The sequence below is a fragment of the Lithobates pipiens genome, unplaced genomic scaffold, assembly GCF_037356315.1.
Source record: "Lithobates pipiens isolate NorthernLeopardFrog02 unplaced genomic scaffold, aLitPip1_a1.2 Scaffold_16, whole genome shotgun sequence".
Classification (NCBI taxonomy): domain Eukaryota; kingdom Metazoa; phylum Chordata; class Amphibia; order Anura; family Ranidae; genus Lithobates; species Lithobates pipiens.
This window is the reverse complement of record NW_027507748.1, coordinates 40,907,686-40,921,757: the sequence shown is the minus strand read 5'-3', so window position 1 is coordinate 40,921,757 and position 14,072 is coordinate 40,907,686. Positions and strand designations below refer to the sequence as shown.

At 45.8% G+C, this 14,072-nt stretch overlaps 1 protein-coding gene across 2 annotated transcripts in view; it reads right to left on the bottom strand.

Moving 5' to 3' along the window:
* LOC143981722 (cell surface glycoprotein CD200 receptor 1-like) overlaps positions 1-14,072 on the bottom strand; it is a 55,567-nt gene that overhangs the window by 7,524 nt on the left and 33,971 nt on the right. For both annotated transcript variants that reach the window (XM_077479766.1, XM_077479767.1), the window contains exons 3-4: positions 5,312-5,575; positions 589-682 (exon numbers count right to left, since the gene is read on the bottom strand). In XM_077479766.1, the coding sequence (XP_077335892.1) occupies positions 589-682; positions 5,312-5,575 (358 nt within the window). The remainder of the gene's footprint in view (positions 1-588; positions 683-5,311; positions 5,576-14,072) is intronic.

Sequence of the window (14,072 nt, the reverse complement as noted above, 5' to 3'; positions counted from 1 at the left end):
CGTCCGACGGATTTTGTCCGAAACTGTTGCATACACACGGTCGGACAAAGTTGTCGGAAAATCCGATGTGATGGCGTTATTTCGTTACGACGGGACTACGTTCAGGCTAGTAGACAATAGCTTTGGTGTAGGAATTTGATCTGAGCATGCGTGGCACTTTGTCCGATCGGAATTCTCTACACACAATCGGAGTATGTCTGATCGGAGCATTTTGTCTGAAAATTTTACAAACAAGTTGGAAAACTTGGTCCGATGGAAACAGTCCAATGTAGACCACACACAGTCGGAATATCCAACAAAACGGTCTGATAGGACACATTCCGTCGGAATCTCCGACCGTGTGTACAAGGGCTAAGTCATTCGAAGCAGAATCAGCTTGTATGTAGCTGTGGGTAACTAGCTAACATCATATCACCAGCTTAACATTCTACAGTGGTTCACATATGTGACCCTCACATCTTCCGATGGTGTAGTATGAATTTTTGGTAAGAATTCTCTTCTTTTGTTCCAATACAGTAAAATTTTTCCCTTTACATCCTCAGGAAAAGGATGAACCCCTGCAGTAATATATTTTTCAAATGAGCATACCTGAGACTGGATCTTTGCCAAAGGAGGAGAATGGTGACAAGGACCACAATAACGACTACTACTGGTAGTGACACCCACCACATTTTCTTTGTTCCTGGGAAAATAAATTGGTGTGTTTTGTTAATATCAGGTATGCGTTATTTGTCAGGAAAGAAGGATTAGACCAGACTAGAAGACATAACCTTACATAAGAATCCTAACGTTTGGGCCTAAGACACTGACAGATTACAAATTGGTTTATATATTTTTAAATATTCCTCTCTCGCTGTCCACTACAACCATTTCAGACCCCGCTGTCCCCCACAACAACAATAGCTTCCGCTATTCACTACAACAATTTGCCTATTTGGCAGGGGCCAAATGTCATGCTTGATAGCCAGCAGGGCCGGATTAACATAGGGGCTATTGGAGCTGCAGCTCCAGGCCCCTTTCTCAAGATAGGCCCATTTGCCCAAAAAAAAAAAAAAAAAGATTGACTTCGAGGATTGTAGCTCGGCGATCAGGAGTCACAGAGACCCCACATTTGGGGGGTAGGTAGCTAAAGACCCACTCCAGCACTGGTTAAAATATGGGGCTGCTATCATCAAAGGTTCCGGAGATACAGGGCTGCTTGCGCAGCCTGTCAGAAGTTACATACAGAGCGGCCAGTTTAAACACAATCTGGAACACTCTGCAGCAGACTGAGAGGATGAACTCACAGTGCTCATAATAATTATTTGTATATTACTTATGATAATTAACCCCTTGCCACCCATGCCCATTCTGAGACTTCTCTCCTACATGTAAAAATCATCATTTTTTTATGCTAGAAAATTACTCAGAACCCTCAAGCATTATATATTGTTTTAGCAGACACCCTATGGAATAAAATTGTGGTCTTTGCAACTTTTTATGTTACATGACATTTGCGCAGCAATTTTTCAAACTTTTTTTTTGGAAAGAAACAGTTTCATTCATTAAAAAAACCCACTAAAGTTAGCACTATTTTTTGTTGTGTACTAAGCGATGCTTAAAATTTTTTTACAGGTTACACGTTTAGAGTTACAGAGGAGGTCTAGTGCTAGAATTATTGCTCTCGCTCTAATGATGGTGGCGTATGTAACCTGTGTGTATCTGGCTCTGATACTAACCAGTGCCTACCCAGGGACTGACTAGTATCTCTCCCCAGCCTGTCCCCACACACCCTCTCACCTGCTGACCTGTGAATGGGGCGATCACTCCCGCAGTGTTATTGTGTTCTGCTAGTGAATACAATGATTAGTGTTGCTAACTATAGCTGGCAGCACTGATTGTTTTGGGGAAAACCTGACAGGCTGGTTGTACTCAAGTCGGTTAATAGGTTGACTTGTGTAAAACCAGCTAGCCCATACATAGATTGACTATGGCTGGTCTCTGCTTAATTGGTGTAATTTCAATCCATGTATGGCCCGATTAACCACTACGCAGTCCCTAAACATCCTTCCACAAACCTTTACATTTTTCCTTCCCAGATTACTTCATCCTCCTCTCCCATACATAGTGCCCACTGTCATACTCTCCACACTTCTCTCCTATACATAGTGCCCACTGTCATACCCTCCACACTCCTCTCCTGTACATACTACTCACTGTCATACCCTCCATACTCCTCTCCTATACATAGTGCCCACTGTCATACCCTCCACACTTCTCTCCTATACATAGTGCCCACTGTCACACCCTCCACACTCCTCTCCTGTACATACTACTCACTATCATTCCCTCCATACTCCTCTCCTATACATAGTGCCCAGCGTCATACCCTCCCTCCACACCCCTCTCCTGTAATTACTGCTTACTGTCCTACTCTCCACACTTCTCTCCTGTACATAGTGCCCACTATCATACCCTCCACACTCCTGTACATATTGCTCACTGTTATACCCTCCACACTGTTCTCTTATACATAGTGCCCAATGTCATACCCTCTACACTCCTCTGTTGTGCATACTGCCCACTGTCATACCCTTCACACTCCTCTCCTGTACATAGTCCCTTCTGCCATACCCTCTGCACTCCTCATGTACATAGTGCCCACTGTTAGACCCTCCACATTCCTCTCCCTCACCTGCACATACTTCCCACTTTTATACCATCCATACTCCTCCCCTATGCCTCTTACCCACAAAAACTGTTCTTTAAAATTATACTGAATATCCTCAATGTTACCAGCTCTAGAATGGGTACACTTTTGTCAGTTCAACTAAAGGAAATCTCACAGTCCTCATATTTGTTCTACCCCATTATTAGTATTTATTTAATTTTGTAATTACTATTGTGATGTATAGAGGAACATAGGGGATGTCAGCTACTCTAAATATAGCAATTGTAAAAAAGCGTTCCTGAAAATATTTTTGAAATGTTGACAACTATGCACTTAGGCACTGCCCAAGGGCCACAGGGTCAGTAGGGGGCCCCATGAGAGGCTCGTGATATTAAAGCAGTAGTAAACTTTTCGAACATTACTACTTTTTAGAGGCCCTAGGGTAGGTTATGCCATTATGTACAAGTATGCCCAGCATATTAGCACATTAGGGTACACTTAAATTGTCAGACTGAGCCCTCCAGTGCTGTGCTGTGATCAATCCGGTGGGGCCTGGGCACTAACATCTTCACCCGGTCTTCCTTCTGGGTTCTGTGCCTTCGGTCACTTGCCTTGGCCAGGCTGCATTGATGTCATTCCCACACATGCTCATGTGCATCCTCTTTCTCTCACCCCCCCTTTCTCTCTCATCCTCGATCCCTTACCCCTCACACCTCTTTCATCCCCTTTCTCTCTCTCTCATCCTCCCTCTCTCTCTTTAATTTAATTTGTTATAACAAAAAAATGTTTGCATTTTTATTTACTTATTGTTTATAAAAGGCCCCACCAAAATCCTCAGCACCAGGCCCATGATGTTCTTAATCTGGCCCTGATAGCCAGTGGCAGCCTGCCCCCCCCCATCCATGAGTCTGGCCCCCTAATCTATATGCAGGACGCAGGGATTCCAATTGGGTTTTCTTTAAGCACAATGATTAGAGCCTGAGGCTCTAATAGGCTTCAGAAAAGGGTGGCTCTGGGAGCAGAGCATTGCACCATGAGCCCACCCAGTTGTGTGACAATACAAAAAGAGAAGCGTTCCAATTGGCCTAGGAGGAGGAGGGAGACACACGATGGAAGCTGACGTGATGCCGAGGAGGAGACACAGGGGAAGCCGCCACCCGGAGAGAAGAGTTACCCCTTGCTATAGATGGGGTAAGTGCCGGGTAACGGTTCGACGGGGGGGGGAGTGTGGATCACCTGACCAACCAGACGGGTGACTGTGGGTGCAGTGTTTGATGTCCCCCCCCCAAAAATTTTTTCACCACCAGCCACCACTGATGATAGCGTTATTACTACCATTATCATACAATACCTGACAGCTTCCCACTGTCAATGGTGAGTAGGGTACACTAACTTCCGAGACCTTAACAATCAGTGACTTCCCTGGCCCCATTCACTTACATGACTCAAAATCCTTGGCCATGTAAGCAAAGGGGCAGGGTGGTAGTGACATTACTATCCAAGTATGGCTACGGCCATTTTTGTGATGTCACCACATCCCCACCCCCATATATAAACCTAATGGCAGCTCTGGAGAGCTGTCATGTGCAGTGCGAGTGGACCAAGTGGCATATTGAATGTTTTTTTCTTTAACAATTGGCATCATTGTGATTGATGCTAAATTTACAACGCTGGATTTTAAATTTTTTTTTTCTAATCAACATAGGCCTGGTATAGTTAAGGTTGGAATGGCAGAGCCGGGACCTGAGAGCCGAGGGATGGTCGGCCTCGGGCTGCCGACATCGCGGGCACCCAAGACAGTTAAGTGTGCTTATTAAAAGTCAGCAGCTACAGTGTTTGTAGCTGCTGACTTTAAAAAAAAAAAAATTCCCGGCTGGCTCTCCCCTTTACGGATCTCATATGGATTGGGGGGGCATCCCCCCCCCCCTTAACAGCCTTTTATAAACAGTAGCTGGTAGATTGTGATTTTAAATACCTGCCTGCTATAGCAGCTGGGAGCGTGTTTGAATTTTTCTTTTTTTTTTTCAACAAATAAAATATTTCCCTCGACACTATTTTTTGTGTGTGTGTATATGTGTGTGTGTGTATGTGTGTGTATATATATATATATATATATATATATATATATATACACATATACACACACATATTGTTCCATTTTGATATTTACATTTGGAGTCATGTATGAAATATTTACTTTAGATTAATTTGAATTTACCGTATATAGCATGAGTTTTCAATAATTAGTATATATCTTTATAATTTATAGTATACTAGATGCCACATCGAAAGTCTCCTGAAGAAGCTTAAATGAGCGAAACATGTTGAGAAAGTGGTATTATTTATGTTATTATTTATTATTTTTTATGTATTGAGTTTTTGTAAACAATTTATACTTGTCTGTAAAATTAATTTGTATCTCATGTTTGTTTGTTTTTTTTTGTTTTTTAAATAATTGTTTGTAATAATACATTTTCTTTTTCATTTTATCTAATAATATTGGGAATTGTCAACTTTCTAAACCTTCTCCTTAACACCGTTAAAGTCCCGAGGTCCATTTCCTCCAGCCCCCTATTGTCTTTTTGTTTAAATTTGTTCAGCAGGCAATGGGCTATCGAGTAGAATTGATCATTCTTTAGCTGCCACGGCTAAACAACATACCTGCGGCAGGTATTGTGATATTTAATACTACTGGAGTTTTGAATGCTGGATGATGAACAATGCACGTTGCTTCAGTCTGATTGTCCTCCTCCGGGGTGTAAGTGCTGGTTACTGTAGTGGTTTTGTTTTCTTCCATGGAAGTTGTATTAGTGACTTCATAGAGGAATGATGAGTTCCACCATATAGTCGCGGCAGGATGCCCTCCAATAGCTTGACACTCGGCAGACCTGGAGCTGGTTAACCTTATTAATACAATTGGTGTCACTGAAGAAAAAACAAAAACTTTTTTTATACCCTCTTTTGCTTTTTGCATTGCCTTACATCAAACTCCAAACAAATCGCTAACTACATAGATGAAATACATATTGTACATGGGAGCTGCTTTACCTGCCAAAAGATTTGTGTTTTAGTCCAGCCAGTAATTGGATTTATACCTCCCTACCTGACAATATAACCAGGTTGGTGACCTGAATTTTCATTATTGTGACCAAATGAGGCCAATGAATGAGTACAAGGTGTTGCATTCTACACATTGCTAAAGGGAGGGGGGGTTCGTTTTGGGAACGTGTATGGATTGTTAATAGTGTAGACACCAGTCTTTGCGCCTGATGTAGACATGTACACTGATAAAAAAAAAAAATCATTTTTGTTTTCATTTCATAAATTTTTTTGCTTTTTTTCGGAAAATCGGAAATTCGGGAATTTTCACATTTCGATTTTTCAAATTTTCGGATTTTCGAATTTCGGAATTCCGAATTTTCAGATTTTCGGAATTCGGGAATTCAAAGATTTGAAAGTCCAAAAATGTGAAAATCTGAAAAAAAAAAGAAAATCAGTTTAATTAATAACTATTAAATTAACGAGTGTGAATTTATCCAAATTATCGGAAATAACGAATGCCGCATCTAAACAAATGGAACAGAACAAATAAATAATAAATAATAAATTGATAATAAATAATTAATAATAATAAAACGTTTTTTTTTATTATTAATATTAGATCGTTACGTTCCATTTGGACAGATGTGGCGTTCCTTATTTCAGATAATTCGTAACTTCAGATAAATTCGTACTTATTACGTTCACTACGTAACAGACAAACTTGAAAGGGAATTCCAATACCTGTAATTTAATAATTAGTTATTATTTAGAATTAAACTGATTTTCTTTCTTTTTTTCTGATTTTTGAATTTCTGAAAATTCGGAATTTCGGAAAATCCGAAATTCGGAAATCCAAAAATCCGAAATTCGGAAATTTGAAAATTGGAAATACGAAAATTGTAAATTCGGAAATCCGAAAATTCGAAATTCATAATTTCGCAAATTCATAATTTTGCAAATTTTCTAATTCAGAAATTTTCAAATTTGGAATTACGGTAACAAATTTGTCAAATTTTGTTAAAAAAACAAATTCGGAACTAAACGAATTGCATGTGTCTAGCCTGATGTGCTGTTGTCTTTTGGGAGAGGGGAGCTATGAGAAACTGTATACAACACGTTCACCATCCTCATTCAACACAACATTTACCATACAACGATTCAAGCATGATATTGCCGCACAGAGACCTTCCACTTTTGCCAACACTGAATGTACAACATTTGAGGTCATATCAATCTGACCTCATTCCCTGTTATTGCGTTGCTTGTAAACCCCATTACGTTGCTATTTTCACTTTTATACCATATACACTATATTACCAAAAGTATTGGGACACCTGCCTGTGCATAAACATGAACTTTAATGGCATCCCAGTCTTATTCCATATCCCACTATAATCCCCCCTCCAGCAAATGATTTGGACCAGAGCACAAAGCAACGTCTATAAAGACATGGATGAGGGAGTTTGGGGTGGAGGAACTTGACTGGCCTGTATAGAGTCCTGACCTCAACCCGATAGAACACCTTTGGGATAAATTAGAGTGGAGACTGTGAGCCAGGCCTTCTTGTCCAACATCAGTACCTGACCTCACAAATGCCATTCTGGAAGAATAGTCAAACTTTTCCATAGACACACTCCTAAACCTTGTGGACAGCCTTCCAAGAAGAGTTGAAGTTGTTATAGCTGCAAAGGGTGGGCCAACTCTATATTGAACCCTACGGGCTAAGACTGGGATGCCATTAAAGTTCATGTGCGTGTGAAGGCAGGTGTCCCAATACTTTTGGTAATACAGTGTATGTTATCATTTGTATGGTTATACATTTGGATAACATTTATATCATATGTCATGTCATCTCCACTGCACAGTTCCCTCCCCCCTTCAGTTAGAACACACAATAGGGAACACATTAACCCCTTGATCGCCCCCCTAGTGGTTAACCCCTTCACTGCCAGTGACATTTTTAACATAATCCATGCATTTTTATAGCACTGATCATTGTAAAAATGCCAAAGATCCCAAAAATGTGTCAAACTTGTCCGATGTATCCGCCATAATGTTGCGGTCCTGAGACAAATCGCAGATCACTGTCATTAATAGTAAAAAAAAATTATAATAAAAATGCCATAAATCTATCCCCTATTTTGTATATAACTATAACTATATATAACTATACACTATAACTTTTGCGCAAACCAATCAATATATGCTTATTGCGATTTTCTTTTTACCAACAATATGTAGAAGAATACATATCGGCCTAAACTGAGGAAAAAAATTGTTTTTTATATATTTTTGGTGGATATTTATTATAGCACAAAGTAAAAAATTATGCGTTTTTTTTTAAACTTGTCTCTCTTTTTTTGTTTATAGCGCAGAAAATAAAAACCGCAGAGCTGATCAAATACCACCAAAAGAAAGCTCCCGCAACCGCGCAATTGGGAGTTGAGGGGAAGGGGGTAAAATCTTCCGGGGCTGAAGTGGCTAATGTGCTTTAACCCGGAGGGGTACATGATGTAACAGGAGTCACTTTGGGCATGGGGGGGGGGGGGCTTGTGGAACCCAGCTTACCTTAAAGAGCTCTGGAAATTCCTTGTCCAGCTCCCCTAGCCCCTCCGCCCCTCCTCTGTGTAAGTCGCCCTGTGCCTATTAGGGACACAGGGTGACCGAGAATCCCCTATGATCAGACTCACCATACAACTACACCAGACGCAGCATTTCCTTTTACCCCTTGTTATCCGGGGTCTTATATGTGTGGTTTGTGTTGAAAGAATGAAGGGGCTCTTTCACTTTGGGCAGTTATATTTCTGAACAATATCCCTCAAGAAAATATGTTGTAGACTTTTTACTAGATCGTTTGAGGTGGGGCTGTATTCCATTGTTCTATTGTTTGTGTCTGCCTTGAGAGCAAAGTATTATGGGATGTATATTCTTGTGTGGATTGGCTTACATGTTAATGAAACCATTATGAGCATTGAGACTGTGGGCAGGGTGGGGGGGGGGGGGATTTCTCCAACAGCACACCCTGCTGATAAGACAGTCTACTGCTGGAAAGTTGAATACACCTGTGTGTGTCTTGTTACTGAATGTAGTTTACCCCTCTGTGTCATTATGCAAAGAAGGAGGTATGGTCCCCTGAGTGTATATCTCTTTGTGCCTGTGTTTGAATAGTGTTTGTTACCACCCTATATTAATGTCTCAACAAGTGACTAGGTGGGCTAAGGGACCTTGGATCGTGCTGGTAAAGGAAGCATATATGGCGGACATACTCTTCTTGATACGGGGGGGTCAGTAACACATGGCTTTAACACAGTTATACTTTGTTCTTCTATTTAGAATATGACCTCTCAGTAGGTGACACAGATAACTTCTCAGTGACTTGTCTTTTCTTTTACTTAAGACAATAGAATAGTTGGCAAATCACATCCATTTAGAAAATTATAGGATTCTTCATTCGCAACTGGTACAGAAGTAGAATATTAGAACATTGGCTGTGCATTTGGCTGTACTGCTAGTTCAATACATGACATTTGTATTGTCTGAGTCTTCCACCACATTTCCACCAAATACCACCAACTCCTCCCTTTCCTCCAAACCCCTCACACCCCATTAACCAGACCAGACTATGTTTGGAGTAAATGGCCAAGGGCCTTGATTTATTAACCAAAATATGTATAAATATAAAAAATATAAACTTTCAATAAATACATTTTATTAACATGTAAACTTTCCCTTAACACTGAAACATGGGTCCTTAGCATACCCAAGACCCTACTGGTCACTGCACAATATATTTCACCTCTTGACCTCCAGACAGACTCCCCTGTCTCAGAGGCTATACCCAAACTAATGCAGTGACCTACCCCTTTTTCTCTTCCGGTTACCCCCTTGTAACCATGAAGTACATCACCAACCATCACCATCCCCATGGATGGGTACAACCTAATTACCACCTGCACCAATTAAACCTTCTCAACTGACCCCCCAAACAACCTGCCACAGCTTGAAAGGTGGTAAAGCCTTACCCTTTCCAGCACCGCCACATGCACAGACCCCTCTGAATCCCCTCCTGCAGGCCTAGCGCCCACAAGTCCGTCCCAACCTCATTTAAATGAACCCCGTCACTTCTCAAGTATCTCCAGGTCTCAAACTCCAACTCCCGATGCCGAATTGCCAATCCCCCATTCCTAATAAAAAACCTGCTCACTTCCTTGTTAACTTTTACCCGGGCCCTGTCCACCTTCTTGTCAGACTGCACCCATCTCCACGACATCCTGCTGACCATATCCAACCACACCAAGACCATGCCCGGGTAGGAAGCCTTCAACCGAAGAACATCACACTTAATATCACGTATGAGGTCCCTCATGGATCTGACTGCCATGTCGTTGCCCCCCACATGAAGAAGCAGAACATCCGGCGGCCGGTCCAAGCGAGAGAATCTATGGACCTCACCCAGCACCCTATTCCACCGCATACCAGGGACCCCTATCCATGGAACCTGTGCCTCTTGCCTGGGAATCCGAAGCTGTCTCCCGTTTGGTCGAACGTCAGCTCTTTTCGAACCCCAAAAGACGTATGAATGGCCCAGAATCCAGACCAATCCAACTTCATAACCTGTAAACAAAAACCATTAAATACACGAGACCAATCAACAACCGTCCCATACATGTACATATCCCCCCCCCCCCCCAACGTGCCAAGTCCTAATGCAGTAAATGTGGACGAACGTACAGCCGAAACCTCCCGGATTCCCACCTTCCTATTCTCTTTACCGTCTCTGCGCTCAGCCCGGCCCTAGACGCCTCAGTAGCCGCCCCTATGCAGAAAGAGTGTGATGAAAAAATCCCCGGGTCAAACCCCGCTGCCACCACACACTTCCTAAAAATGGCGTTGAACTGGAACTTGGACAGAAAAGAACCATCCCCATGCATGAAAAAGGGGCCCGCCACCCATAGCCGTATACCCAAGAAAGCCTCCACTGCCCCCACCGGGCATATATCGCTCTCCGCCACTTCCACCAGAACCCCTCTCCCTTCTTGATCCGTCTTAGACCTGCGCAACCAAATTCTTACCCCCTCCTGACCCAGCTCCACGTCACCCACATCCAACCTCCCGATCCTAGACCTGGCTGGGCAGAACAGCTTGCCAATCCGGAATGCCCCAAAAAATGACAAAGAAAAAGCCACCCTAAAGAGGCTTTGCTCGTAAAAGGAACCGCAAACCGTCTCCACCGCCTTGCATAGGCCACGGAGCATCTGAAAGGAAACCGGACGCCGCCCATCCCTCTGTCTATGTGCCTTCCGGTAACCCTTTAAAGCTTGCCTCAGCCAGAACTCTTTAGTAGAATCCTGACACCCTTCCCATTTAAACAAAAAAGCCAACCCAGCCAGCTTCCTGTCTATGGAGGCTGCCGAAACACCCCTTTCCATATCCTTGCAAATGAAGTAAAAAACAGCTTGAGCCATGCCCGCATCACCCGGGGCCATGCCGATCACCGTTAGGCATTCAGACCACTCCTGCCAAACCTTCGAGTATGCCCGCCATGTTGACTGACACACTGACAACTCAATCAACCGTGCTGCAACCCCATCGCTATGCGCCACATCCAAACCGGGCAGCTGATCCCGTGACGCTCTGCCTCTGGTGCCAGTCCCCGAAACCTGTCCCACTGAAAACGAGACAGAGCGTCAGCCAACTTGTTCTCCACCCCTGGCAGGTGCACAGCATAGACGAAAGCATTCACCTGTAAAAAACGCAACACTAGGTGGCGTACAAGCCTGACCACCAGCCCAGAGGCCGCTGTCAGCCGATTAACCACGTGCACCACCCCCAAGTTGTCGCAATTGAAGCGTACCTTCAGGTTCTGAAAACCGACAGCGAACAACGGATCCGAACGGATCCGAAAACCGAATGTAAAACCTGCCTCCAGAACTTGTGCCCCTACCCTATCGGGATACCTACTGAGGAAAGGCCGCATCCTTTCCACCCGCACTGGAGTCATCCCTCTTTCTTTTGGACAGAATCTCTAGTGCGCCCTCTTCCCTTTTTAAAACACTTGACGAGGGGATGGGACCCACCGCAGCCTGAGCACAAGTGCTTGAAACGGCAGGTGGACCCAAATTTACAGGTGCCCTCGTTGAACTGCCAGCAATAGCCCCAGCGCTTCTCGGTCGGCTGTCCTGGGATGGCTGAACCTCCGACCCACTGCTGAAAAAACTGGTTGGGAGCCCTCGCCGCCGTCATCAACTTCAACGCCATCCGTTGCCGAAACTGTTCATCGTATCGGAGCCACACCATACCGCCGTACGTCCGATGAGCCTCGCTGATGGCCTCCAAATACACGAACAACGCGGAGGAATGCTCCGGCGCCTTCTCCTCCACTACGCTTGCCAAAATGGCAAACGCCTGTAGCCAATTCGAAAAAGTACGAGGAATTAACCTATACATCCGCTTCTCCTCATCTTCCTTCTTCCTCTCCTCGGGCTTCAACCTATCCAGGTTGAACTTTTCCAGCGGTAGCAGGGTGAAGATCTCGATGTACTCACCCTTCCAAATCTTCTCCTTCACCTCCTGCTTCAAGTGAGCCTCCAACGGGCCCTCGAAGCAGACGTAAACCTCGCTTCTCGCCGCGTCCACCAGCCTGACCAAGTCCGAACTCTTCTCCCCCGACTTCGCAGGGGACCACCGCCGGAAGCGGACACCCCGCTCGACGGGCCTGCTATGGCCGCAGCCGAGGCAGTCGCCGGCATCCACGCCTGGGCCGGCCCGCTCGCCGTGCCCGCCTCAAACTTTTGAACCAGCTCCTTCAGGCCTGCCAACAATCCCCCGAGGCCCTCCTGCCTCCCACCTGCTGCAGCCTCTGTAGGCGGGGTTACGCCCGCCAACCCCGCGGACCCACTCCCCCGCCTGCCAACGGCGCCCCACGCAAGCTACTATGCCCCAACAAATCATGCAACAGTGTAGAAATAGAAAAGGAAGAGTTACACTCACCAGGCTGCCCAGCTGCTGTACTTGGACCCACTGCCGACTCCACGTCACGGACATCACCACCATCCGACTCCGACAGCTCGCCCTCCGATCGGTCGTTTTCCTCCGCCGACATTGGTCCGGAAGAAGGACGCCCGGACGGGCCCGCTCCACCATCAGGGGTTCTGCGATGCACATCTCTGGGGCCCCGGCCCACCCGACCGCCAACCCCGCCCTCGCATCAGGGAGAAGGGCTCCTGCGCCTCCCGGCCCGCAGACTCCTCGCCACCTGCTCCCCTGCAGTGCTTCTTCCAGTGTTCAGGCCGCTCACGGGACCACCGCCACTTCCCCTGGGACTGGGGGCCGCCACCCTGGGCCGCCCCCCCCGCTGGACTGATGACCCCTGCAGACTGTCCTCCACAGCTCCCTCAGCCACCCCGGCCTGTCCCATACACCGACGCCGTGCTGGGGGCGCCGACTCCAGTGATGATGCTCCTGACGTCCCAGCCACGCTCCCTTGCCCCCTCCTTCTGGCGCCACTCCTGGCAGAGTACCTGGTGCTCCCTTCCCCCGATGGGGTGGAGGCTGGGGTCGCCATCATCCGCTGAGGACACCGCTCTGTGCCGACCTCGCTCCGTGGGGTGGCGTGTGACAACCGTGGGGGCCCCCCGCGGCCTGCTTCCGGGCTATAGCGCTCGGGCGGCCTGGAACGCCGCGGCCGTGGAGTCTCCGCCGTCCCCCCGCTCATTGCCGCCTCCCGCTCCGCCGCCATGGCCACTACCTGGGCCTGTAGCCATGCGGCGCCTTCTCGGTCTAGTGCGGCCCTGAGCTGGGCCAGTAAATCCGCGGCCGCCATTTTAATACAGTTGGAGCAGCGAGGGTCTGTACAATCTCTTCCTCCTCTGCTCTCCAACTGCCCTGGCTTCCGCTCGGCTTCCCGGCCGAACGTTCTGGCTCCGCCCCTAACTCCGCCTACCGAAACTCTTAAAGTGGCCCCTTATGCTCTCTAAAAACGGTGACAGTGCATTCAAAGCAACTGTCATGCCGTCCCTTCGCCTGCAGCCTTTGGCTGTTGCTACGTGGACTCTCTTGCACCCTAGTGGTATACAGAATAAGTGCAATAAAGAACTGGTGCTGTCCACATCTGAATTGGTAACTGTCCATAGTAGCATGGTCCATGTAACATGTTTCCCAGTAGAATAAGCCCATTGAAGGGATAGTGGTACAAAACAAATGATCACATCACAGATTCTCTCTAGTCAACTTCCACACCCTCGATCTATCTATCTATCTATCTATCTATCTATCTATCTATCTATCTATCTATCTATCTGGAGGGCTGGACTGGGACAAAAATGTGGCCCTGGACTTCATCCAGACCGGCCCACTCTAATTTTGCAAACACGCACAAAAA